The sequence below is a fragment of the Limanda limanda genome, chromosome 4 (assembly GCF_963576545.1).
Source record: "Limanda limanda chromosome 4, fLimLim1.1, whole genome shotgun sequence".
NCBI lineage: Eukaryota > Metazoa > Chordata > Actinopteri > Pleuronectiformes > Pleuronectidae > Limanda > Limanda limanda.
In genome coordinates, this window is record NC_083639.1 from 10,736,297 (window position 1) to 10,763,169 (window position 26,873).

At 40.9% G+C, this 26,873-nt stretch overlaps 1 protein-coding gene across 9 annotated transcripts in view; it reads left to right on the forward strand.

Moving 5' to 3' along the window:
* Positions 1-26,873, forward strand: part of scn8ab (sodium channel, voltage gated, type VIII, alpha subunit b) — a 37,331-nt gene that overhangs the window by 4,128 nt on the left and 6,330 nt on the right. For 2 of the 9 annotated variants that reach the window (XM_061069082.1, XM_061069084.1), the window contains exons 2-20: positions 4,482-4,600; positions 5,479-5,568; positions 5,656-5,784; positions 7,462-7,553; positions 10,525-10,746; positions 10,872-10,935; positions 11,719-11,860; positions 13,081-13,287; positions 13,370-13,651; positions 15,449-15,772; positions 16,997-17,129; positions 17,798-18,036; positions 19,432-19,605; positions 20,116-20,472; positions 20,718-20,891; positions 21,010-21,303; positions 22,448-22,562; positions 23,227-23,381; positions 24,224-24,397. In XM_061069082.1, the coding sequence (XP_060925065.1) occupies positions 4,482-4,600; positions 5,479-5,568; positions 5,656-5,784; positions 7,462-7,553; positions 10,525-10,746; positions 10,872-10,935; positions 11,719-11,860; positions 13,081-13,287; positions 13,370-13,651; positions 15,449-15,772; positions 16,997-17,129; positions 17,798-18,036; positions 19,432-19,605; positions 20,116-20,472; positions 20,718-20,891; positions 21,010-21,303; positions 22,448-22,562; positions 23,227-23,381; positions 24,224-24,397 (3,486 nt within the window). Of the gene's footprint in view, positions 1-4,481; positions 4,601-5,478; positions 5,569-5,655; positions 5,785-7,094; positions 7,187-7,461; positions 7,554-10,524; positions 10,747-10,871; positions 10,936-11,718; positions 11,861-13,080; positions 13,297-13,369; positions 13,652-15,448; positions 15,848-16,991; positions 17,130-17,797; positions 18,037-19,431; positions 19,606-20,115; positions 20,473-20,717; positions 20,892-21,009; positions 21,304-22,447; positions 22,563-23,226; positions 23,382-24,223; positions 24,398-26,873 lie in introns of all 9 variants that reach the window. The other 7 variants (XM_061069081.1, XM_061069083.1, XM_061069078.1 and 4 more) reach the window with 7 other exon arrangements.

The following is a 26,873-nucleotide window of genomic DNA, read 5'->3' on the forward strand; positions in this document are numbered from 1 at the left end:
GAATAGCGTTAAGATGATTCAGCTTGAATAGGCTGTTATACAACAGTATGGTGGAAAAAAGGAAGTTTGAACAACGATGCAAAAGCTTCACCCTCCTCCTGACGGTGGCATTTCTCATCTTGTATTAGGAGTGTGCAGAAAACCAGGCTGTTGTTTTCAGGCTCCTGCAGCTGTTAGTGAGTGCACCAGGGGAGCTCATGGCTAATGCAGAAGTCAAATCTGGATCTCGGCATTGTAGCACTGTGCACATACCATTACATTATGTCCCCATCCCACCCTCTCTGTCTCTCTGCCCCCCCCCCCCCTTCCTTTCCGGCACTCTTTTTTTTTTTCAGGGTGTAGTAAATTAGAGCAAGGGCCAGGCTTTAGTGCTCTGTCTGAGTCCTCAGTCTATGATGACACAGCATCCTCCTGTACTGAGGCTGAATGAGGGAGGGACGGGGTGGAGGGGGTTGAGTGGTGTGCTTTCACTGCTCGAGCCAGGCTGGTGTAAAGAATGAGGGGTGGGGAAAGCAGGGTTTTGCAGCACAACATACAGGTCGAAAAAAAAAAGTGGTGATGATGCATTTATTTTCACTTAGTGTGGTATAATTTGCAGGGACATACATTTGCAGTCTTGTAGGTGAGACATTAGCGAACATGTCTTACTGCAGAAGCTTGTACATGTATGTTTGAGGTACTGATATTAAAGGAAAGCTACTGCTACTTCATTTTTTTTACAAATCATAATTTTTGCTTTGCACTCGGTCCAAAACCAGGTGCTCATAACAGAACAGGCTGAAATCCAGCTAATCTGTGTGTCTAACGTTGTCTATTGCTGTGCAAAGAGACGTTTAAATCCAAATAGGATTTCATTTTGATTATATGTTATGATGTAATGAAGGTCGTTTAAAGTCCTGCAGCCTGCTCTTGCCAGGTTTTCCAGGATTACCAACCCTAGATTTAACAACTGTTCTTCATTTATTTATTGTTGATAGTGTCTTTTTTAGTTCAACCACTAGTTCAAAAACCTACAATATTTAATTTGCAGCCATATAGAAAATCAGAGAAAAGACAGATTCTTCCTCATAAAAAACCTAATCTAATCTCTTAATCAACTAATTGTTATAACAATCATTATTGCAGTCTCCTAATAGGTCTGCAGCTTAGAAAGACCAGATATAGAGTCTGTTATGTGTAGTATCAGACCTGTGTGTGTCAGGCTGGGGTCCTGCAAGGAGTATTAGGGGAAGAGAACCCCCCCCCCCCCCCCATGATTACAGCCTGTTTACCTTCTTTCATCTCCCTCATCATCTCATTCTCAGTTTCTCTCTCTCTCTGCTGCTGCATGCCTCCCCAGTCCTCCCACCATCCATCTCAGGTTTGGCTCCCTCCCTCTCCTCTGCAGCTCTCTGGCTTTCTGTTCTGCATCACTCCCCCTCCACCCCCTCATCTCTCTCTCTCTCTCTTCGCCTCCCTCTGCTGCTGTCCCATACCCCTGCAAGCCCCTCTTCATATCAGCTGCTACACACACACACACACACTCACACACTGTCCTTGGAGCTGCATTCTGCCTCCAGATTTCTTGCATATGGGCCTTTTTCTTTAAAGCTCTGTGGAGAATTAGGAACATTTCTCCTGCTTTGCAGCAAATAAGGCTTGAAGCTCGCTCTGCTGAGTTGTGTAGGTGTAGTTATAGGGAGGAGTGTAGCTGTGCATCTTTATGCACTGTGTGTGAAGGCCTTTAACATCCTTTGTGTTACATATAGAGTGTCCTGTGATCCATCAAGTCAATGTGATTATATTTATGCCGTTCCTCAAAGTGAGCTTCCCAAACATGGTCGATATGCCATCGAAAGGTGTTGTGGAAATTAAGACCTTGAATTCAAAGACGGTGAATTTATTGTCACCAATTCACTGTCTGTCAAACATTTTACATTGTGTCTCTGGGAAATGAATTAGTTTGGGGAAGTTATTTGTGGGAGAATGTATTAAACAACAATATTATGTTTGAATTGTGTTCCTGTGGGTGTTTGATCATGTGATTGGAGTGAGTGGTATTCAATACAACAGTAAAGATGCTGCTTACATCCATTACATGGAGTTTTGAGTTCATCCAAATTACAATAAGCAAATTCTGCCTGCAGCTGCTCATTAATCCAACTCACTGTAGCTTCCTCTTCTATTATTCTGGTAAGTCATTCATATTTTTAGCAATATTACATCTTGTTTTAAGTTACTTTATTTACCTTATTATTAAAAAGTGTGCTGTGAAAATAGCCCATAACAATTGAGCAAATTCATGAAATTTGTATTTTATAAGATTAATTCATTGATCGTTTCTGGTCAATCATTGTTGCAGACAATCAATGACGTCAATTGTCGGACAGTTGCATTCCTTCTTGTAACTGTGCCAGGTTTCCATCAACAAATTTTCCGTCTCCAAATTGACTCAGGTCATTGACTTTCTGATGCCTCCTTGTCGTTAAATTGAGAATCTTTGAGAAAAATGTTGTGAATTTCCAATTGGTGAAGAGGATGACCGACTTCAAAAGCCAGACTCAATAGGCACAAAGCACATATATGCAGGAATGCAATGTCTTGATCTATGAAGTTTTCAAAAACCTTTACAAATCCACATAAGGAACTTATGACATATGTGGATACCAGTATTTAGATATTAACCAGTTTAAGACAATAATCAGAATAAGTGTGATATAAGAGCATACTCCGAATAAGCAATAATTAAATTAATACGTGGAGTATTCTGACCTTAGTCTCATTATCCTCATTAGTTATGTATATGTATGTATAGGTCATAATCACATTATGACGTCCTGTAACAGTTATCAAGAAAATGATTTTCTCTGAGCGATAGGAAAACAGTGAGAGGATATTTCAAGGAGATGCTCTGTATGCAGAAAGAAACAAAGAGGGAGGGAGAGTGAGAGGAGTCCTCTGGTGGAGAGAATACATTTTGTCTTCCCCCACATTGTGGACGCTATTTTTACTTTAATTAGATTTCAGGACACCACTTGTCTCTGGACACTGATGGTCGCCTCAACAATTCTTCCTAGTGTTTCCCGTGGTGAGAACCGCAAACTCGTGGAGTGTGTATTTTTCTCGTTGTCATGTGCATACTAAAGACCAATTGGCTCTATTATAAGTGTGTTCTCTGCACCATCAAGTTGTCGTTCATCATTTGTCAGTTGTTATTGTTATCATTTATCAATTCTTAAATGCACGTAATGCATATGTTTCTTTGTCAGTTCACAGAAAATCAACATCTACACAAACTGTATATCACTTAAAATTGAAAGCAAAATAATCTAAACCCAATTTTGCTTTTTAAAATCAAAGTTTTATAGATGTTTGTATTTCCAGATATAAATTTGATACGTCATATCAAGTGATGTTTGACATTATTACCTTACATACAGGACATACTATGTTTTCTGTTAATACTTACTGTGAGTGAAGAGAGGATGGGGTGAGGAAGGACTCACTCACAGATTCTCATCCAAACCACACATTTATCATCTGTCTGTGAATCAGCATTTTACCGAGATGCTTTTAAAGAAATTGGGAGCAACAGAGGCTGTGAATGTAAAGTAACCCGCTTGTGTGTTTGTAAAATGCTTATACTTCCCATTCCGATCCTGCATTGTTTGTGTCCAAAATCGTGCACAAACATCCACAAGCTGCGATAGGTGTGCACAAAGAAAACACGCTGCTGCCTCACCCCAGTGCCCAGCCTCACTTGGCCCGGCGCTGTTTATGGGTGGGGAGTGGTTGTTGAGAGCCTGAGAGTCAGCAGATCTGCCCCTGATCGATGTCAGCATTTGCGGTTCTCTTCCAGTAAGAGCTTTAAACTTGGGGAGAAGAGAGTCATTTGGCCCACGGAGAGGAGAGAGCTTCCCATGCCTGCGCCTGTCTGCTGTTCCTGAGGCGGCGCACACAGCTGCCGTAGTACTGGAAAGCACGCCGGGCCGAGGCCGAGGCTCGGTCTGATGCAAGCAGGGCAGAGGTGTTGCCTGTAGTCATTAGCGACTGGCCACACAGGAGGGAGCGATGTCTGTGTCCTTGCTTCCTTTGACTTTGTGCCCTTGTGTAATCCTCTATCTTTTTACTACTGTGTTTCCCCTATATGCTAGTTTAAGGTCAGCAGTTCTTTACTCACTGGGGTCTCTTTATTAAATGGATGACAACGCCGTGAAGACTCAAGTCAAAACGCTGCATTCTGATGAATTTCAGAATCACCTGTATTGTGAGAACCAGCTTTGTTATATAGCTGAAACCAATGCAGCAATGCCTCATGACTCAGAGGTGTGCTCAGGACTTACATCAGCCAATCAGCAGCCAAGGTACACTCATCTCTTCCTCTGGTTAAAATAAGGAGGCACAAAGGTTTTCAGAGCATCTAAGGAACCGTATGTGACATGTAATTGATTCTTTGAATGATCTAACTGTCTCTCTCTCTCTTTCTCTCTCTCTCTCCACAGACATTTATAGTCATAAACAAAGGGAAAACAATCTTCCGCTTCAGTGCCACGCCCTCTGTGTACATCTTAAGCCCTTTTAATCTACTAAGGCGAATAGCTATTATGATTTTGATACATTCATATCCTTTCAAGTGATCTATTTTCTATGTTTTACTGTGAAAAATATGTTGCTGTATATGCATATTGCTTGTTATTTTCTGTTTCTATCGTGTCCAGTGAATAATAAGTGAAGCCAATGCTCTGTCAGCACTAAGTCATTGTCTTCTCTCGGCCCTCTTCCTTAGGGCTTTACTTTAGTCTTCAATAGAGCTCGACCGACACAGATTATTTTGGGGACCGATGCCGATATTAGGCGGTTAAACATTTATGGTATGATATATTGGCCGATAAACAATAGCGGGTCTTGGATTTTTCATTAAGGGTCCACAATTTACATAAAGAGGCCAATTATGTATTTCTGATGCCAAACATTTTTTCACATTTTGAAAATTGTTTCTTGTTCAAGCACATTATGTTCTTCAAACAATCTTAGAAAACCTTAAGAAATTGTAATATTGACTGTTAGTAAGTGACAATTTTTTTGTTTTACTGGCAGGACATATTTATGCTGGGCCCAGTGCCCCATGACCCCACCCCTGGATCCACCCCAGCAGATATATATATATTCAAATACATTGCAATGATTCTTAAGATGTCCTTTTGACACTGAAATGTGGTTGAAGTTTGACATTTTACAGTTCAACCATAAACTTTAGTCCAAATAACTATAGATAAAAAAAACACACAAATAGAACGGCATTGTTTATTCAAATTTTCATATCAGCAAACATAAACACCGTTACTGGTATGGATATCTGTGGCTCATATCGACCAGTATCAGCCAACTGCTAAATTGGTCGGGCTCTGGTATTAGAATTTTATTTTAGTTGTTGCTTTATTAGAATTATTGTAAATGTCGGAAACACTGTTCAGACTTTTCCTTAACTTGTCTTCTCACGTTATTCAGCATGATCATCATGTGTACGATTTTGACCAACTGTATATTCATGACATTTAGTGATCCTCCGGAGTGGTCTAAACAAGTAGAGTAAGTATATGTACATACTTCCTCCTCAGATATCATGTGCTTGTTTCATGTGTCTGTCACTATTTACTGTCTTCTTTCATTTTCAAGGTATACCTTCACAGGTATCTATACGTTTGAGTCACTCACAAAAATTGTGGCACGAGGCTTCTGTATAGATGGGTTCACCTTTCTCAGGGACCCATGGAACTGGCTGGATTTCATGGTCATCTCAATGGCGTAAGTATTTAACCCCATTATTAGAATGTACATAGACGCCTTTGGTCAAATGTAAAGAGCACAGCAGTCAGAGCAAGAAATGAACATGACAAATACAAATATGACATTTAACTTTTCATTTAGATTTAAAACAGATGAATCTCTCATGCAAACGGAGCTTCCTCACTGCACAAAAACACAAGGACTCCATTAAGGTGTGTTAACACCTGCTGGCTAATCAGACGCATCAATGAAACAAAGTCATCATAAAACTACTGTGACAGCTGTGCTCATACTAATATGGTGAATTAAATGATCTGCTGTCAGATGAGTCTGACGTCAAAATCACTCCCTCATTCACTCATTCACTTCTTCCTTATTATAGACAGGTTATTGCTTACTAGAAGGAGCAGGCTATCAAGGTTTTGTACATTTTTGCATCTATTAAAAGTGCTGTGGTGCATTGTGGGATTGTTTGAGGAAATCAGAGTACATGAACACTTATTTATTCTCAGAATTCAGAAGGCAATTAATCTTCTGACATTAAACATTTTAGTAATAGTCAGTTTAGTCAGTTTAATGATTAACGTGTATATTTCATTATGGAGTGTGTATCATTCATAACACAACTTTAAGGTCAAATGTTTTCCATTTGATTTAATCCTCTAAGTACAAACTGCAGTGTGTTATCTTCAGTCAGCTGCAGTGGTTTTAACACATGATGGTTCTATTTTATCAGAACAAAGACAAAGACAGAACTTTACTATCGTATAGCTGCTGTGGGCAAATCTCGAGATATATATAGGTGATACACAGCAACAAATATAAACGGTGAAGAGGCAACTCTGTCTAATCTCCACACAGCAGTTGGGGGCAACTATAGACAAAATATTTTTTACCTTTGGCCCAACTTTGTGAGCTCAGTCTCAGCTTAACTGATTTGAAACATATATTTTGTGTTAAGGTGACAATGCCTTGGCTTTCAAGTGTCTTATCCAAGTTTATTTCAATGCCAATATTTAGTTTGATGTCATCTTCTCTCTGGATATTGAGTTGATCCCCTCCTTCTGTTTGCAGATTATAGGCTATAAGTAAGTCCTCGTTATTACTTGCTATTAAGATATTTGACATTTTGACCTGAGAACATTGAATTTAATAATTTGTCTAATGTTGCAAAAGCTTGGAAACAGAAATTGCCTACAGCACCTTGACTCCACATCAGTTCATCAAACCACCCTCATGATGCTCATTGAAATACCATGTAACTATCTATTCTCTCTTTCCTGTGTGTGGGACGGCTGCTGAGTAACTGTATCTGATCCACCTTGCAGGTATATAACAGAGTTTGTAAACCTAGGCAATGTGTCAGCTCTGCGTACGTTCAGGGTTCTGAGGGCTTTGAAAACAATTTCAGTTATCCCAGGTAAGACAGTCCAGGTGTTCTGTGTTTGCGGGCGGGCGATGTCACGGGGTTGATGTTGGGTGTGGTTTTGTTTCAGTCCTTCCCTCTTCCTCCTTCGCTCTCTTCCCACTGGTCGGACAGGCGCTCTCTCTCTCACCGTGGTGTCCCCTCCCGGTCTTCGATGGTGGTGCTGGTGTCGTGTTAGTGCGCGCTCTTGCGTGCGTGTGTGCGTGTCGTTACTGTGTGTGTTGTGTGTCATGGGGTTCTGTATTGTGTGTCATCCTACCTTGTTGCAGATATGTAACAGAGTTTGTGGACCTTGGGAATGTCTCGGCGCTGAGAACGTTCAGGGTTCTCCGAGCATTGAAAACAATTTCTGTCATTCCAGGTGAGACTCCCATTTAAACACTAAGGCTGAGCTTACTTTAGCTGTTAGCCGTCTTTATTACCATCACTTTCATATTGTTTTTCTTTTTTATAGATAGTTTCAGAATTTCTACCTTTTTACTTTTGTTTTATGACGATCAAAAATGGTAGCAATACATTTTTGATAGGCTTAGCAGTCTATTGGTAGTGTGGGCTCACATGACCCAGGGAAAGCTGGTATGTTAAACAACAACTGTCTTTCTGTACATTTCTATTCAATGTAAAGCATTAATATTATGAATGCTTTACATTGAATAGAAATATTATTTCCAAGGTGCTGACATACAGGGTGAAGTAAAACAAACGTGATCATGAGAACGATTACAACTGGTTTGCATTCACCTTTATTTCATACACTGATCTAATTTGTCAGTTTATGACACTGCCTTCTTATTTCTTAAGACTTTAAAATTTCCTAAGACTGCCAAGCCTAATGACAACACACTGATGCTGCATGAAGCTTTGAGACAGATGCTTTTACAAGTTTGGCTTTTAAGGGGCTTTTCTCCTGGATTTTTGTTTTTCTTTTAGGTGTAAAATGACTCTTTCATGACTTATTTTTCTTATATTTGAAGATCTTGTTCCATCCTGTGAGAGTAAGGGAAACATGATTAGATAAATATCATATATAAGCAAAATTCTGCTCATATATTAGTAGGATTTATAGCAAACACAGTCAAATACGTTAATACATTCGCTTGAACATTAGATAAACTCAAAATGGTTGTGAAACAAGACACATAACTTAGGCAGTTGTGTAGAAACTATGAAGTCATTGTATGTCTACATATACACACATGCTCACACTCAATACATAATAGTTCAGTATACTAGAGTAAAGTCACCCTCCAGCATGTAGTGCTCAGTTGTGCTCTTGGCTGAACCGGCCTGTGGGCTCGCCCAGCACGACAGAGTGAGAGAAAGTGGCGACGGGATGGGAGCGGTCCTTCATGTTAAAGCAAAGTCCCCATCATGGTTTACAGACGAGTGATGCTGACGCAGAGTCACTTCCTTCAGCCTTGGCGTTTAAATGACCTGCATGCCACCTCTCATTGCCCCTCCCAACCTCCACCTCGTCCTCGCCTGTCCTCTCTTTCTCCTTCTCACCTCCTGCTCCCCCGACTGAGCCCAGTTCTGGCTGCTTGCTGTTCGTAAGGCTGCGTGTTTGTTTGATTTGTTGGATTCAGTCAAATGAATCACTGCGGTTATAGTCAGGGATGTTTCCACAGATGAACACGAGGGTTAAAGGGAAATCTTAATCTCATGATACAGTTTATCTTCCTCGGATGGATGCTACATCCAGCTGGAGTAATAATAATTTTGCACATATATAAAGTCAACAATTTTCAATTTGGTGAAAATGAAAATGTGTCTTACTGATGGAAACGTCCCGAATAGCTGCAGTGTTTGTTGTGGTGTTGTAAAAAATTAACTTTTGTATTGTATTTTTACAGTGACATATAGGCTACTTTCTAAAAATGATATATTAATATCATGTTGTAAAAAAAAGCTTTTTCTAAAATCGAGTGCTCGTGTGTTTGGAGTTACAACTTAGTGTCATAGGCTCAAATCTTCCTCTAAAACCTCTAGAAACTAAGTTTAAAATCCATCTTGAATCATGATGAACGAATAATTTTCTTTTTTAGGACTTTGTAGTTTACTACTGTGTGATCAGATTTAGGAAAAAAAAAATTCTGGTGAAACCTCGTCCAAATCATGTTAAAAATAGAGCAAAACAGAAAGCTCCCAAAAGACACAACCAAAATCGTTGATATGGTCACGAGAAGTTATATTTATGTGTAGGTCCCTTAGTCCTAGTGAATCTGATTGAGAAAATAGTTTAATGGGCCCTTAACCCACAGTATCTACTCTTAAAGAGCCATGTCCGATGTCAGTGATGATCTGATCTCTTCAACTAATAGAGTAGTGCAATTGTCAAGCTTCTTAATTCTACCAAAGATCTGCAGCTCTCTTTTGATCCATCCACAATCAATAAACTTTATTTCTTAGAGAGAATTTTGACTTTCTAATGACTCTAGCCATACAGTCATATTTCTTTGACTCTATTACAGTAATTAGGAAAACATAAACACAAGACAGTAGTTTGATGACATGGGAGCACTATGCATTTCAAAAAAGTAATATTAATCAAAGACCTATCAAAATGAGCATGGAGAGAAACAATGTAAGTCAACAGCAAGAACATCAGCAAAGGAAAGACGAGACAGTTTCTCCTTCCAGGAAACATGGAGATGCGGAACAACGTGTTTCTCTTCCTCTCAGCATGACAGCAGATATTAAGCCCTAAAGCGCACAAACACACACAAACACACGCACACACAGTTTTTTATAACCTTATAGGAATGGCCGCACTGTTATTACCCAGAGTCTACATTATTTATGTTTAGATGGCACCAAATTCCGAATACCTTCAACAGGGTTTCTTCTCTCTACTGGGAGTTTATCGTGTTGCTTCGGTTCAATGGTTGTTTATGGAGCAATTACATAATTCTGTAGAAATCAAAGAAGAGGACTATAGTTTTTTAAGATACGATTTGATAGTTCAGGGTACAATAAACCCAATATGATTTGATTTGACACATTATGATATGACAGGATCAAAGCAGATTCATTACAACTACTTTGACCATCATCATTGTGACACTTTGAGACACTGCCTTTACTTTAGTCCACTGCTGTCATTTTTGTGTCATTTTATATAGGTCTGACTTGAGTCAGCTCCGAACTGTGGCTGTTAAACAGAATATTTTTTATAAATTTTACAGTGCCACTAGTTGGTGGACTTTTTTTTGGCCTACCTGTGTGTGTGTGCGCGTGTGTAAGTGAGTTTGCTGTTCTCATATATATGTGCATTCGTGCACATTTGTGTGTGCGTGTTTGTGTGCATGTGTTTATTGTACATTAATTGACAGGCTTGAAGACCATTGTGGGCGCCCTTGTCCAGTCTGTGAAGAAGTTGTCCGACGTGATGATCCTGACAGTATTCTGTCTCGGCGTGTTCGCATTGATTGGATTGCAGCTGTTCATGGGTAACCTGCGAAACAAATGTGTAAACTGGCCAATCAACGTGACTGAGCAATACCTGCCAAACGGCAGCAGGGGCTTCGACTGGGGCTCGTACGTCATGGATAAAAGTGAGAGACTACTTTCCCTTTTAATTAAACTAGTTTTGTATAACTACATAAATGTTGTTGTATATGCTTGTGTGCAAGTACTTTCTCTTTGTATAGTTTTGTGTGTTCTCTTTACTTCTCCACAGAAAATTTCTACTTCCTTCACGGTCAGATCGATGCTCTAATATGTGGAAACAGTTCTGACTCGGGGTAAGACAGTGCCCCTCTCACCATCTTCATGCCTCCTTATGTATGGTCTGCGGGTATTCAGATGTCTTGTGATGCACTTACACACAATATCAGTAATGTTACCAGGGGTTTACAATTTTTTCAACATCAGACAAACTCGCCCAAATGACCGTATGCAGGTTGCTGCCAATCAAACAAAACAGCTGACAAACAAACAGTCCAATGGATAGAGTTGTAAACAGAAGTAAAAAAGAGAACCCCTAACTACAATGGCCCTAAGTATGCGCCTAATTTTTATGTCAACATCCATTAAAACAGTGACCACGATTTTTTGTGTATCCTGCTAACTAACAGACAAACAAATGCAGATGATGTAGATTAAGTCATTACAGAGGCCAATATTCAGGCATGGAACATTTAAGCACATTTTGGCCTTTTCTGGCATATACAAAATAAAAATAATGACATTGTACTGTATTTACTATATTGAGACTGTTTGCATAAACATACACATACACAGTGTAAGCAGTCAAACTTGCGTTCATAATTCATGGGCTACACTCTCTTGCTTTTGAAAGGGTAATGAAATATTAAGGTAAGGCTTATCAATACCCTCCTACTATTACTGTACGTGGCCTGTAAACATGACTGCACAAGCAAAATAACTACAAAGATAAAACACACTTAGGCCTATCAAGATCTTATTTTAATGTTTCTATTGTATCTTGTCGTCAATATGTGTATATCTGTCAGTGCTGAAATGACACAGCTCAGTAATTTGTTAACATACTGTGTTCCTCTCAGAAATTGCCCAGAGGGATTTACATGTATGAAAGCTGGAATGAACCCCAACTACGGCTACACCAGCTTTGACAGCTTTGGATGGGCTTTCCTCACCCTTTTTCGACTCATGACCCAGGACTTCTGGGAAAATCTCTACATGCTGGTAAAGCTTGGTTTTCCTGAATTCTTATGTCTCTTCTCCTCAGTCTCAAATTGACATACAAATGTCCAGAGGAAGCAAAAAGCAAGGAGTGACTTTTTTCACACTTTGACCTCTATGGATGAAGCTTTGACCTTTCTTGCACCTGTTTCAGAAAACGCTCTTCAGTCCTCCACAGCTACCCATAGATTTAAAACACTCGCTAAGCAGTACTAATGATTTTTGTCCTCACTTCATCATAAAAAATGTATTCATCGTCACTCTAATACCTGAATGAATCAGCAAAAGTGCCTTCCAGCAGCTCCCCCCTCTGCCCTTTGAATAAAAGCAAAGCAAGGGCAGCTGTTCAGACATACTGTAGCCACAACTGTGTGAGTAGCCACTAGAGTTATGTTCATATAATTGGGTCATTGTATTTTATAAATTTTTTTTTAACTTAAATTACCTTTAGAACATATTCATATTCTCTTTCAAATGTATTTTTAAGAGAAAACTGAAAAATTGTCATTTATTTTAATGTCTTCTTTAACACCTAACCCTAATCCTCTCTGCACACAACACTAGTATTTCTTTACTCTTACAGACCTGCACCACCACAATAAATTCACCTCATAGCGGCCAAACGCTGTTCTTCCCTCTCTCCTTCTCTTTGTATGTATCTGTGTGTGTGAGTGTACTCGAACTTATATCTTTATGAGGAACATTTTGAGCGTGAACCTTTTTGGACATTTTGGAAAGTAATGACGTGTTGGCTGGTCCTCACATTTTCAAAGGGCTGTTTAAATGTTAAGACTATTTTAGGGTTAGAGTTAGAATTAGGTTTAGATAAGGGTTAGGATAATGCTTGGGGTCAGGTATTTAGTTATGATGGTTAAGGTAAGGGGCAAGGGAATGCATAATGCCTTTGAATGTCCTCACTAAGATAGATGTACAAGAATGTGTGTGCGAGAGAATGACTAAGTGTGTGAAAAGTGAGAATTCTAGCATTCATTCCTGGAGATAGCCAAGAACTGGATATGGAAGTACCGATAGCTGATGCAATGCATATATACATACAATCTCCGAATAAATAAGACATTACTGTAGAGAAAAAGTCAGGTTTTATGGAGATGCATTGCATTTTATTTTTCAGTGGGACAAATGTCTCTGTAAAACTAAATCGTCCGTGTTAAGTTGCTCTAAATCTCTGATTCATGCTCATTGATATTTCTGTTTCCTGTCAGACTCTGCGAGCTGCAGGGAAGACCTACATGATCTTCTTTGTGCTTGTCATCTTCGTGGGCTCCTTCTACCTGGTGAATCTCATCTTGGCTGTGGTGGCCATGGCATATGAGGAGCAGAACCAGGCCACTATTGAGGAGGCGGAGAAAAAAGAGGAAGAATTCAAGGCAATGCTTGAGCAGCTGAAGAGGCAACAGGAGGAAACACAGGTATGTCTTGTTCTATCTAAATCATATACATTTACCCAATTTTCAAAATGTATGATCGCCATGTGCCATGTTCTTTCCTCAGGCGGCTGCGATGGCGACATCTGCAGGCACTGTGTCTGAGGCTGCGTTAGAGGATGAAGGAGGGGGGCACTTGTCCCGCAGCTCCTCTGAGGTTTCCAAGCTGAGCTCCAAGAGCGCCAAGGAACGTCGCAATCGCAAAAAGAAATGGCGTCAGAAAGAGCAAGAGAAAGAGAAGGGAGACAGTGAAAAGGTTGTTAAGTCTGAGTCCGATGATGGGAGCAAGAAAAGCAGCATTCGTTTCCCTGGAAGCCGGCTGGGGAGAAAGACATCCATCATGAACCAGGTAAAATTAGCAAGAAAAAACTATAAAGTAAATACAAAACGTTTGACTTAGCATGTGTAAATACAACTATCCCTGCTCTTGGACACCTTAATAGTGATACTGGAATCCTGGAGATGCTTCTTCTCTTTCAGCATCGTAGATCCTGTCCAGGTAACCAAGCTTAGCTTGTGTCGCCAATTGCTCTTATTATCCTCTCTTTTTCCATGATTAGGGTGTTATGAGTTTTAGAGATTGGCCTTTGAAACCCCGAATTCAAGTTCTTGCAACATCCTGCCAAAAGGATGAACAGCTTCAGCAAGATCATTTGTTTGGTGGCTTCAGACCAGAGAATGACGTTTGGTCTCTCAGCTGAGATCAAAGTGCGCTAGGTGAACTTCAGCCTGACTCTCCAACATCTGCCAGTCCTTTGCGTAGGCCAGGATTCCAGTGGAATTTCCAAGGCTCTGAAATAAATGATAGTATGCTTGAAGGGGCAGGCCTTTTTGCTTCAGTCTGTATCCACACTCATAGGTTGGGAAATTATATGAAAGATTTGGTCGTAAATCCAGCTCTGTCGTCCCTCATTCAGGTCATTGAGGCAGTAGCTCACCATATGTTCCAGGATTACACTTTCCATGCTCAATGTTTGTGACTGTACTTTCACAAACAGCCATTTGTGGAGGTCTTGCTGTTTGAGAAGCACTGTCAGGATTAGGAATTTGGAGCAGTTGCACAGTTTATCTCAGATCACCTGTCTTTTTAGAATGTATCTCCTTTTTAAAAATGGCCAACTGTGGTAATCATTGACACCAAATTGAAATTTTAAGTTGGGAAATATCCATGTCTGCTGTGATAAATCTATGACTCTACCTCCTGGAACACCTCTTGGTACTTTGCATTTCAACATTTCAGCTGTTCTCTTGTGCTTGGCAACTGGAATTTGTCCCTCAGAAATTTAAATGGCTGCTTTAGCTTGTTGTTGTTTTGGTAAAGTGCAATCTTTGGAGGTAAGTGCTCACCAAAGGCCTCTGTGATTTAGAATGACCTTTTGTACACCAGGAATGCCCACACGATAAGATGGATGTTGAGGCCCTAAATGGGCGGTCAAAAACCTGACCTTTGCTTTTAACTGGCCTCTCAGTTACGGTTGGAATCATGGGGCTTGCAGTGCTGCAGTCCAGCAGAACAACTTCTCAATCTTTGGTTTCTTCTGTTTAAAAGTTTAGGATATAGCTGGTTTGAAGCTTATGTAGGTCTGTCTCGACAGCCTCTTGAGTCCCTGCAGAATTTAGCTGCAGCCTGGTTTGGGATCTGTAGTGGCTGTCAGGTCCTCCGTAAAACTCCAAAAGCTTGTTCATCACCACAGAGAACAAGGTGTCATTTATGGTGCACCCAGTTATAATTTTGACCTTGATCTTGTACCAGAGTGGTGAAACAAATCCAGAGGCAAGTTCATTCTTAAGCTGTACTCAGCAATTACGTCTTTGGCTCTGCAGATTACACGGTTTTTGTTCAGGGAAACTGGACTAGCTTGTGCGGCATTGAGCTAAAAGCATTCACCTGTGGTTCCCTGATATGTTGCTACCCTACACTTATTGGAATCTTAGCATTCTCAACTTGAATTTGGTGGTTAATATCCTCCTCCAAGCCTTCCAGGATCATGATAAGGGAAATAATACATTGAAATTTAAATTGACATGTTTTTCTGCCTTTTTGTGACATATTTTCATATTTGCTTAAGATTTACATGACAATTAACTTCTGTTGTTTGGAGTAACTCCTTCTTCTCTTTCTCTGCACCCATCTCTCTCACTTCAGTCACTACTGAGCATCCCAGGCTCGCCCTTTATGTCACGCCACAACAGCCGCAGCAGCATCTTCAGCTTCAAAGGCCGTTCCAAGGACATGGGCTCAGAGAACGAGTTTGCCGATGATGAGCATAGTACAGTTGAGGAGAGCGAAGACCGTCGGGGCTCCCTGTTTATCCCTTACCGCCGCAACAGCTATAGTGGTTTCAGTCAAGGCTCATCGCGCATCCACCCACTGGCACCCCACACTGGAGGGAAGAGGAACAGCACAGTGGACTGCAATGGCGTGGTGTCTCTCATAGGACCTGGGCCCGGAAGACGGCTTCTGCCTGAGGTGAAAATAGATAAGGCAGCCACTGATGACAGTGTAAGGACGTCCATGGGACACCAATACAGTATAGGCATGATGGTGGTGGCCCTGGTCTCTGCAGCTTTTCCTTCACAACCTCCTCCCCTTGACTCTTGTTCCGCTTTTCCCTAAACTCAGTAACTCCCTTCTCCTACCCGATATCTAAATTCTTCATATTTGATCTAATGCTCACACTTCAACCTTGACTCTTAATTCCCTGTGTGTGCTGCTCCTTTTATAACAGCACTAAACAGCTGAAACACTATCCACAAACTCACTGCCTCACTAGCATCATGATTATCTGTTCTTTGATTAATATCTAATAATAATGCAATATGATTCCAACCTACCTTATCAATCCTGTCACTAGGCTATTGAAGAATTTACAGGAATAAATACTCATTACTTAGTTCTACCTTTTCCCATTCTTAATGACTTTCCGTACTCATACTTCTTTCTATCTTTTTCAACTTGTTTCTTTTCTTCTTTCTTTTCTTCTTTTACTTTAACTCCCTTCTCGCCTCCCTATCTTCCCTTCTTGTCCCAATTTTCCCCTTGCTCCTGAGCCCTTGGACGATGCAGCAACAAATATGAAACTTTTTTTTAATTTCTATAATAATATTTCTCCTCATTGCAGCTAGCATGGTAGATCCCTCTTTAATCCTCAACCAATATATCTGCTTTTATCTTTTTTACCTCTTAAAATGTAGCATGGTGAAGTGGCAAATTATGTTTTATAGTTTTTGACATGCATGCCAATGCATGCAATTTAGTGTTGCAGTTATCTTATAGAGTACACAATGCAGGGTTTGAAAAGTGCATTGTGAATTCTCAAATAAAAGCCAAAATATGTTTAAGGTTAATACAATAACATGTATTGAAAAAAAAATGTAATTCTTATTTGAAAAATGTCTCATCTCAAATATTATAATTTAGTGAAGACCTCACTAGTGGTAAATTAAGGCACCTCTTTGAGAATTTGCAGTATGAGGTTAAAACGTTACACGTAATTTAGAGGTAAAATAGACGAGATAATCTGATACGAAGAGCTCTTTTTATCATACAAGGTTTTTTATTTTCTGAGTAAACCATGGGAATTTTCTCACATTTAGAAACCCGGCGAGCATGAGTTTAATGCGTGTTGGTTGAGTTTATTTTATTTATGTGAATGCTATCCCTGACTGACATCATGTCTTTCTCTGAGTACAGACTACAGACGTGGAGATTAAGAAGAAGCAGTCTGGCTCTCTCATGGTCTCTGTGGATCAGCTCAACTGCTCGTTCAAAGGAAAGGACCGGGCCAACAGTCAGATGAGTGTGGTCACCAACACACTATTAGAGGGTATATGTTTTCCTTTTCTTCTTCAAATCAGCTTACTGACATGAACAAACTCTCAGCTTTTGTCTGCTTCTTGTTGGTTGATTTATACAAGTTATGTTTATTTTTTAGAGTTATCGCAGCTCAGTCAAGCTAAGGTTTAGAGAACACAGTACTTGTTACTGTAAATACTGACATTTTCTTTATGTAGACAAGACAGCCGGATACAGATTGTGTCTGCTAATCACTAGAAAACTTAGGGACACATCTAGAATAGCACTCAGTGAGTACATTCCTCCACAAAGGTCAAATGGTCCCCTTTTGAAACCACACTTAAATTCACAGAATTCAGATTTTTATTTCGATCAAATTGAATCCACAAAATCAATTACAATTTTTAAAGACACGCTATCTCACGATGTTAAAGAAAGTGAAAAAAATATCCCAGATCCGTCCCCTGATCCGCACACAAGTTTAATGGGTTTGGTCCTCCAAGTTTCCGTCGCGTAGTTTTTGTGTAAACAAAGCAACCAACAATCGGACAGTGGGGAAAACATGACCTCCTTTGATGGAGGTTAAAAAAAAAATGGAAAAATATTTTTGCTTTTTTTGTGACTGTAGAGACTAACTCAAATCGTTTTTTGGTTTTCTCCTTCATTTTGGTTTCCTTTCTTCTTCATCCCCTCTTGCAGAGTTGGAGGAGTCTCAGAGGAAGTGTCCTCCCTGTTGGTACAAGTTCGCCAACACCTTCCTCATCTGGGAGTGCTTTCCCATGTGGCTGAAGATCAAGCACATTACCTACTTGATTGTCATGGACCCATTTGTGGACCTGGCCATCACCATCTGCATCGTCCTCAATACCCTCTTTATGGCCATGGAGCACTACCCCATGACTGAACAGTTTGAGGGGGTTCTGTCCGTTGGTAACCTGGTGAGAATCCAAAGCTCCTGTTTTGTCACTCACTGCACCACTGCTGTTGTTTTCGTAAACTTTCCTGCCTTGAAGCTCATCATCTCTCTCAGGAGTATCAGAGGCATTGCAGGTTCAGTTAGCCCCACCTACATAACCTCAAACCAATACATCAATGCATCATTCGGTATGTGCACTTAAGTATACGCACAGATAGTGGATATAGGACTCTGATGGGTACTCATTAAAGATTTAGTTCCATTTTAATGCAGCCAGCCAGCCTGCTCCCCAAACTCCCATCGCCCCTACTCAGGTCAATCTGCTGCTTCCGTTGCATCCCGCTTACCTCCACTCGACTGAACTCTTTCCAAATGATGAACACATGCGCACACACAAAAACATATGAGTGATGATAATCAGGTTTGTCACTGACTGCACAGGACTGTTTTGGCGAAGTACATATTAACCAGATGTACAGCGGCCGTGTAGCTCCACCCTCGCTATCACACATCAGTGTAGCACAGCTGCCTGAGGTCAGCAGTATTGGCCCAGTGTCAGTGCTGAGACAGGAAATGAGATCACAGATATTGGCATGTAGTCAGGGGTGAAACAGGAACTGAAGTCAGAGGAATGATTAGGTGGACAATATGGGAAACGATCACAGCACGACAGCTCCACACAACCTCTGCTGGAACACGGTGCCATTGCTCTGTGACCTTGCCCTGTCAAAGGGGCTTTCAGTCAAATCTTTTTTCCTTAATCGGTACTACATAAAAAAAAAAATGCAACGGAAGCAAACTACTTTTTGCAATTCCTCCTTTAGAATAATTTTATATGTTTTATTCTCAGGTTCCTCTATGTTTGCCTTTAGGGCCATTATGCCAGTATTATTGGAAATCTTTACAATAATTTTTAAAAGTTAAAAGACTTTTGGTCAGATACTGTTACTGTCTGGAAGCAATACGAATCCCAAATCCCAATATAATCACATTGTTTTAGATACTTTGTTCTGGTACACTGTCTCTGGGGCTGGAATAATATGACAGGTCTGCAGGGTGGTCGACACTGGGTGTACAAGGGGCATGAGAAGGGGCTGGAAATTGTGCCTAGGTCCACATGCAGGGTTGGCGGGTAGTGGGTTATTTGCCAGCCTCCTGCCTTCCTTGGATGTGGTCGCCATTTCTAAATCACCCTCTCTAGAAACTGACCCTGGTCACCTGTGGTAACCATGGTCGGCACAAAATGCTCCATCGAAAGTTGGTTGGGTAGAAATTCCAGTGAGATGTCGCCACCGCGAGGGTCACATAATTTCCTTAGATGTTTAATTACATTGAATTATGTGGGAAAATTGTAAATTAAATCCTAATTTGTTGAATTCCATTAAAACTCAATGGGAACTTCTGTGTGGATCTACAGGTTTTCACAGGCATCTTTGCTGCCGAGATGTTTGCCAAACTGATTGCCATGGATCCCTACTACTACTTCCAAGAAGGCTGGAACTGCTTTGATGGCTTCATCGTGACCCTGAGTTTAGTGGAGCTTGGTCTGGCGGATGTGGAAGGTCTGTCAGTGCTCAGGTCCTTCCGATTGGTAAGTGAGAAAGCTTAGAGACAGAATGTCAACATCAGATTACCTGTTATATCCGTTATGCACAGGTCATATTATAAATAAGAAATGAAAGCCTCGGCTTGAAAACATTTTTTATGCATGATGCTGCATTGTCTATATTATATATATTTCTGTGGAAGAGCTCCCTTAGCATGTTACCATCATGAGATTTTTTTGTCATTCAGTATTTCCCATTAATTATCTAGAATGTTGTGGCCCGCCTTGTTCTAATTTGACCTGCCACAGTTTCAAAGTTAACCAAAAAGGTTTTTTAACACATCTCATGATAACACAAGGGATTTTTAACTTGGTGATTTTCTCCGATTGTAAAAATTCCTGGACCTGTCCTTTTGTCGGGATCTGTGGCAAAATGAAATGTTTTGTCTCCTGGCCCAGGTCCCCTCCTCCTACTAAGTCCCATGGAAATCTCACTTGTCACTTTTCTAATATGAATAACTTTGTAATACTCATGTTTCCTATTTCATGTCATAGTTACGAGTCTTCAAATTGGCCAAATCGTGGCCCACCCTCAACATGCTGATCAAGATCATCGGTAACTCTGTGGGAGCTCTGGGTAATCTGACCCTGGTGCTGGCCATCATCGTCTTCATCTTCGCCGTGGTGGGCATGCAGCTCTTTGGAAAAAGTTACAAGGACTGTGTGTGTAAGATCGCGGAGGACTGTAAGCTGCCTCGCTGGCACATGCATGACTTCTTCCACTCCTTCCTGATTGTGTTCAGAGTGTTGTGTGGGGAGTGGATTGAGACCATGTGGGACTGTATGGAGGTGGCAGGACAGACCATGTGTCTCACTGTCTTCATGATGGTCATGGTCATCGGAAACCTGGTGGTAAGAAAAGACAAATACTTACATACTAAATTACAGTGTCCCAATTGTGAACCATCTATTTACAGCATTGACTTTATATGAGGATGGACGACAAGGCTCCACTTCCTCCCTTTGTACAAAAATGAAGCTAAAATGTCTTGGATACGGGTGGCGATCGAGTCGCTTTGGCTTCACTTTTGGAGAGCTGACATGTTGTCCATCTTCAAACTGCGAGTGTTTCAGCTTGTTTGGTGGTTTTCCCCAAGGTACTGAACCTGTTCCTGGCCTTGCTGCTGAGTTCATTCAGTGCCGACAACCTCGCCGCTACGGATGATGATGGGGAGCCCAACAACCTCCAGCTCGCAGTCGCCCGCATTAAGATAGGGATTGCCTGGTTCAAGGTCCACATGCGCGTCTTTGTGGCCACAGTGCTTAAGAAGGTACGATATAAGTAAACATCTTTATGAATAATTCTGTTTTTAAACAAACTTGTCAAGCAAACTTGTCTTTATCTGATTGTGTAGCTCTGTGATGGCCTTTTTTTTGTTCACATCACAGCCTATAGAGGATGAACAGAAGCCGCTGGATGACATGTATGAAAAGAAGCTAAACTGCATCGCAAACCACAATGTGGACATCAACCGTGAACTGGACTATGCCAAAAATGGCAATGGCACCACCAGTGGCATTGGAAGTAGCGTGGGGAAGTATATGATTGATGAGGACTACATGTCCTTCATCCATAACCCCAACCTAACGGTTTGTGTTCCCATCGCGGTCGGGGAGTCGGACTTCGAAAATCTGAATACAGAAGACTTCAGCAGTGAATCAGACGTGGAGAACAGCAAAGATGTGAGTAGAAGGACTGGATGGAAGAGTGTGAAAATGGAATAGAGACGGCAGTAGCGATGTCCTTACTTTAGTATGGAAGAAGATTTTGGAGTATGTTGTTTGAACATTCTTTTAGGAGATGTCAGGCAATTCAGAGATACAACAGACGTCTGGTAATTTAAACATTAAGCGTCAAAATCTGTTTAAAATTATTAGTGTTGATTATTGAGAGGTTCACAACCGCCATGTAAGCTATTCCCTAGCCTCAATCCGCTGCTGCCACTCTGAAAACATTCAGTTTACTTGACATTTCAGAAAATCCACTTAGACATGCCAGCTATAACACTTCTGCAAAGTGCTGACCCTGCAGACAGACATAAACCAAAAGGCTGTCCCAATGAGAGAAACATGTTGTTCGCTGTATAGTATGAATGTAGGAGAAAGGATAGCCAGACACAGAAGCCTGAAGAAGCTAGGGTCACCTTGACCTGGTTTTCAGTAGGAAGAAAGGGGATGAGGCAGCAGCAGCTTCACGACTGCACCTGCACCAGGTTCATACTCCACTGAGCTCCCTCAACCAACCACAACACTTCCCCCCCTGCACCACAGCCAGCCATGGGCTCCTCTGCAGGGAGCAGACACAGACAGAGCTGCTAACAGCCAATCAGAGAAGCAGGGATCCATCTGGTCTGGTCGAGAGAAAGAGAAAAGGGGGGGGGGAGAGGAAGAGAGTGCAGTCCTTTGCTGACGACTTAAGATTACAAAGTGCAGTATCATTCTCGAGTGAATTGAGTTGGCTGAGTTTCTGTGTGTGTGTGTGTGTGTGTGTGTACTGAATGTGTATAGTTAATTACAACAACACTGCTAAGGATTTTGCTGGTGTTTCACTAGTCTGCCCTGAGTCACCTTGACCCATCGTAAAGATATGACTTGATTTATTGGTACAGCTGAACTTAAAGACCTACTGTGAGAGTCCTGTTCAGAACAATTCTTACCTATATAGTGTTAATTAACTGTAGGTGTCAACAGAAAGGCGTTCATTTAATGGCTGCGGTGGAACTGTGCCGCATCCGTATGTTATGGGCGTCTCATTGCTGAGCCTATGTTCACGGAAACATGGAGGAGGCTCGACTGATCTCTGCGCTCCCCTTGTTTGTCTCAACAGGACGACACCAGTTCGTCTGAGGGCAGCACGATAGACATCAAGCCTGACGTGGAGGAGGTGGCGGTGGTGGAGGTGGTAGAGGAGTACCTTGACCCAGATGCCTGCTGGACAGAAGGTAGGCGATGTTTATTACTATGACTTTGTGGTAGACAATAACAATGATTACACAGATTTTGTTATTAATAGTGTATGTACATTACTATGTTAAAGCTGCAGTAGGTGGGATCACTAGAAAAACAGTTTAGTCTCTTCCCCAGGATGCTAATGTTTGGGTTGGATGCTCTGTGTGCTTAGCCCCTCCCATCAAACAAGCGCGGGCAGATGCAGATGCACAGAGGGTCCGTGCATGTTTGATGGCGTTCGTTGTCAGATTCTTTTGGGGATGTTTAAATCTTCCCTTTTTTGGTTGCTTTGCAGTGAAGACATTTGTTGCAAAGTCCATTTCCTTTAGGACTCTCCGTCATGGATTTAGGACAGGCTTACCACCAAAGGGACGTGCACGTGGAGCTGCTTAGTAGAACAGCCAATAGCAGTGTCGTCTCTCTGAACTGCCCTGTGATTGGTCAAAGTCCCCTATCCCGGGCCAGATTTCCCAAAGGCAGGAAACAGACTCTAGAGGAAGTGCAGTGGTCTAGTTTGCTCCCAGATCACTTGATTTAAAATAAGTTTTACAGTAAAATAATGAAACAAAATGTGTGACTTACCCCAGGTTTAAGGCCACTGAGATACATTGTGTTTATTGGTCTCTATCAACAGTCTTGTTTATGTTTGTCACACAGAATGTATTGCCAAATACAAGTGCTGTGATGTCCCCATCACTTTCGGCTGGGGGAAACACTGGTGGTTCCTGAGAAAGACCTGCTACCTGATCGTAGAACACAACTGGTTTGAATCCCTCATCATCTTCATGATCCTGCTCAGCAGCGGAGCATTGGTAAGAGTTCACAGACACACGCTTAAATAAAATTAAATTGTTATTATGACGCACACACAAAGATACACAGTGATGTGCCTTATATCAATAAATGTAAGAGATGTGATAAACAAGTGAGGGGGAAATTAACAGAATAATTAAAACAACAGTGGGTCATTCATTTAGAGACAGTGATTCTCATTTCCTTATAAGGATGTGAGCAAGCAAGATCACCTCCTGCTTTTCTTCTGCTGCTTCTCTTGATATGATTGTTGCTAATGGACAGCAAAGTGCTGTAATGCACCAACCTTTCAACCGGCAGAATCCAGCTTAGGTTTGCAGCTTTCTGGAGGGGAAAGGCCTGTGGCCAAATCAGAAACACTTATGTGCTGAGGAACAGATACAGACAATACAGCAAAAGAAGAGCTTGCAGTTTGACTCTGTGAAAATTACCTTTATCAACCAGTTTGGCTTTTGTCATTCTCAAATAAAAACCCACAATGATGAAAAAAAGTTAAAAAAATAAAATAAAATCAGATAAAAATGATCAAAAAGTCCGCAATTCTTTTTATAAATTATAGACCATATATAAAGATGGGTGATGGGTCTCCACTTCCTCTCTCTCTCTCCTGAAATTAAGCCAAAATATACCGGATGTGAATGCTGCCATCTTGAGCCTTTGGAGTCTGTGCAGTAGAAATCGATATAAACGCTCAACCAATCTAATTTAATCCTAACTTAGTGGAAAAATGTGTGAAGTGTGACAGGCCTCATTTATTTGTTCACATATTTCCAAGATCAACATGTATCAGTCATGAAGTGGAAAGTCATCATCTGTGTGCTGCTCCTCTGCTGCCCTGTAGGCCTTCGAGGATGTGTACATCGAGCAGAGGAAGACGGTCAAAATCATTCTGGAGTACGCTGATCGTGTTTTCACCTACATCTTCATTCTGGAGATGTTGCTCAAATGGGTGGCCTACGGCTTTGTCAAGTACTTCACTAATGCCTGGTGTTGGTTGGACTTCTTCATTGTGGATGTAAGTACATGTGCACATCGTTTTGTTTTATTCCCAATGGTGTAATAATGTAATTTCATGCGGTTTAACTTCTCATGATGATATTTTTTAGACATTTAAGGAACCCATGGATCCGAGAGATCAACCTCACTGGTTAACTCAAACATTAAATAGGAACGATAAACTTTCTCTAAGCAACAAAAGTATTCTTTACATTCATGTTATACAAAAATCTAATTATATCCTTTTATCACAATGATGGCCCTTACACTTTAAATACTGTTTATTGTATTATACTGAATACATAGGTAAGAGTTCGACTGAGAAAATGAAGATGAATCTTTTTCCTCATACTGCAGAAAATGATCAAATTGTGCTGTTTCTTAAAGTCAGGGTTTATTTCTTGACATAAACCTAGAGTGTACTTTTCACTACTTCTTGAGTAAATATTATATTTTCAATTTTATCTTGTGTAACAAAACAGTAATGGGTCACAGCTTGAGAGACACATGTGATTTCTTGAGTGTGAATTCCAGGCTTTGAAGTAGTGCATTGGGGACCACATTCAGTCTGCAAAGGGCTGCAGTTTTAAATGCTAGCATTAAAAATGGGGGAGCCCCGCATTGGGTATCCATAAGATACACCAGTGTACAGAAATATAGACTTTGAAACTGTGCATTTAATGTGATATTACAAGGGGAGGGTGCTGTGTTTTCCCCACAGCGCTCTGCATCATTGTTGTAGCATGCAAATTAATCAGAACATGTTCCTTGTCGTCTGAACTTTCTATATAGTCCCCTAACCCTGCTTCTTTGCATTAACATAATTGATGATGTGTTTTACAGTGTGTCTTGGTTTCATTTTCTGGTTTACGTCATTCAATAACCAGCAATTTTGTGTGAGGTGCTAATCTGTCCACGTTGCCATATTAATATTCTTACCATGTGACACTGGCACATACTGTCACATGTATGACGTGCTCCTGTTGTTTATTTAATCATCGGGCATATACCTGCAGTTGGTTGTATTTGGGAGTTATCAAGTGTCTACTTGTGTAATGAATCTCTGGTTGCTGTCCTAGAGCCCAAGTGCTCATTAATACCACAAGCGTGTGAAAGATCTGATTGATTTCATTTTCATCTAATGGAACAAATATGTTGAAGCAACTATACATTCATCCATCATCGACTGTATACTGCTTACCAGTTGAGGGTGATGGGGAGCTGGAGGCAAACCCAGCTGACATTGGGCGAGAAGCAGGAAACACCCAGGACAGATCATCAGCCCATGTCGGAGCAACCAAATATTTATAATTAAATATTTACTCTTTTACAATGTCAGGCCATATATTTGTAATAATAAGTCCCAATGAGAATGATATATATTTTACCAGATAACTTGCTAATAACAATCTGCCATGATTGTGAAGTTTTTGAAAGAGAATAATGAAAATTGGCTTTTGTCACTGGATCCAGCATGTCCCAAACTTAGATTGTGATCATTACTTATTTGAATCCTAAAAGAGTCTTATAGGTGCATTATGTGATTGTGGTGGATCCTGATCAGGATGGCAGCTGTTCGTGGACTATGATTACAACAAGACTACTTGATATACAATATGCCTACTCACATATTCTGCCAATACTGCCAATAACTCCTCAGTTCATTTGTCATTGCTGCTCCCTTCATCTATATCAGACATTTTCAAATGTATAAATAATTAAACAGGGCCACACTTCTCTATTATGTTACAAGCTGTTTTTTCTAATCAATGTTGTAGATTGTTATTTTCTTGATGCGTTCAATTTCACACGGCAGCTATTGCACTTCTGTCCATCCTGGGAGATGGATCCCTCACGTGATGTTCACCTGGATTTGCGTATGTGGCCCTTACCTGACTTTGTTTGGGCCAGACGTTGACATTGTCAGTAGTCCGGCCGTTACCTACATATTATTGCAAAGTGTTTCAGTCGATTCAGGAACAGTGTTTGCAGATCTCTTAAATAAACAAAAACCCTTTAACTGACTAGAGGAAGGAAAGAAGAAAACTGGAATGACATCATATGTCTCCTTATATTCACCAGGGGTGTAGTTTGGTTGTATGCTGCCTATTTCATAGATATAACATGTGAAGACAGAAGTTCTCCAGATTATGAGGTTGGACCAAGTGCCTCATTCTCCAGTAGAAAACCGCGCATAAAAGCCAGTATATTCTGAAGTGGCCCATGTGTTGTGAAGATGACTTATCCCTATTTCCATGCAAACCTCTACACTAACAATGACTTGTCCTCTCTCTCACAGCAGGTGCCTCTAACTGTGTCTCTCTTTAAGTTAAGAGAGACGTTGTGCAGCTGTTGGGGGGTCGACGGAAGGGTCGGTGTTTAAGGGTCCAGGGTAAGGTTTGTGTGCTGTGTTGGGACTCCTACTTTCACAGGTTATCCTTTCTCTTCTAACCCTGAAAGTTGTCCTCAACCTTCTGCGTTCTTCTCTCCCCCAC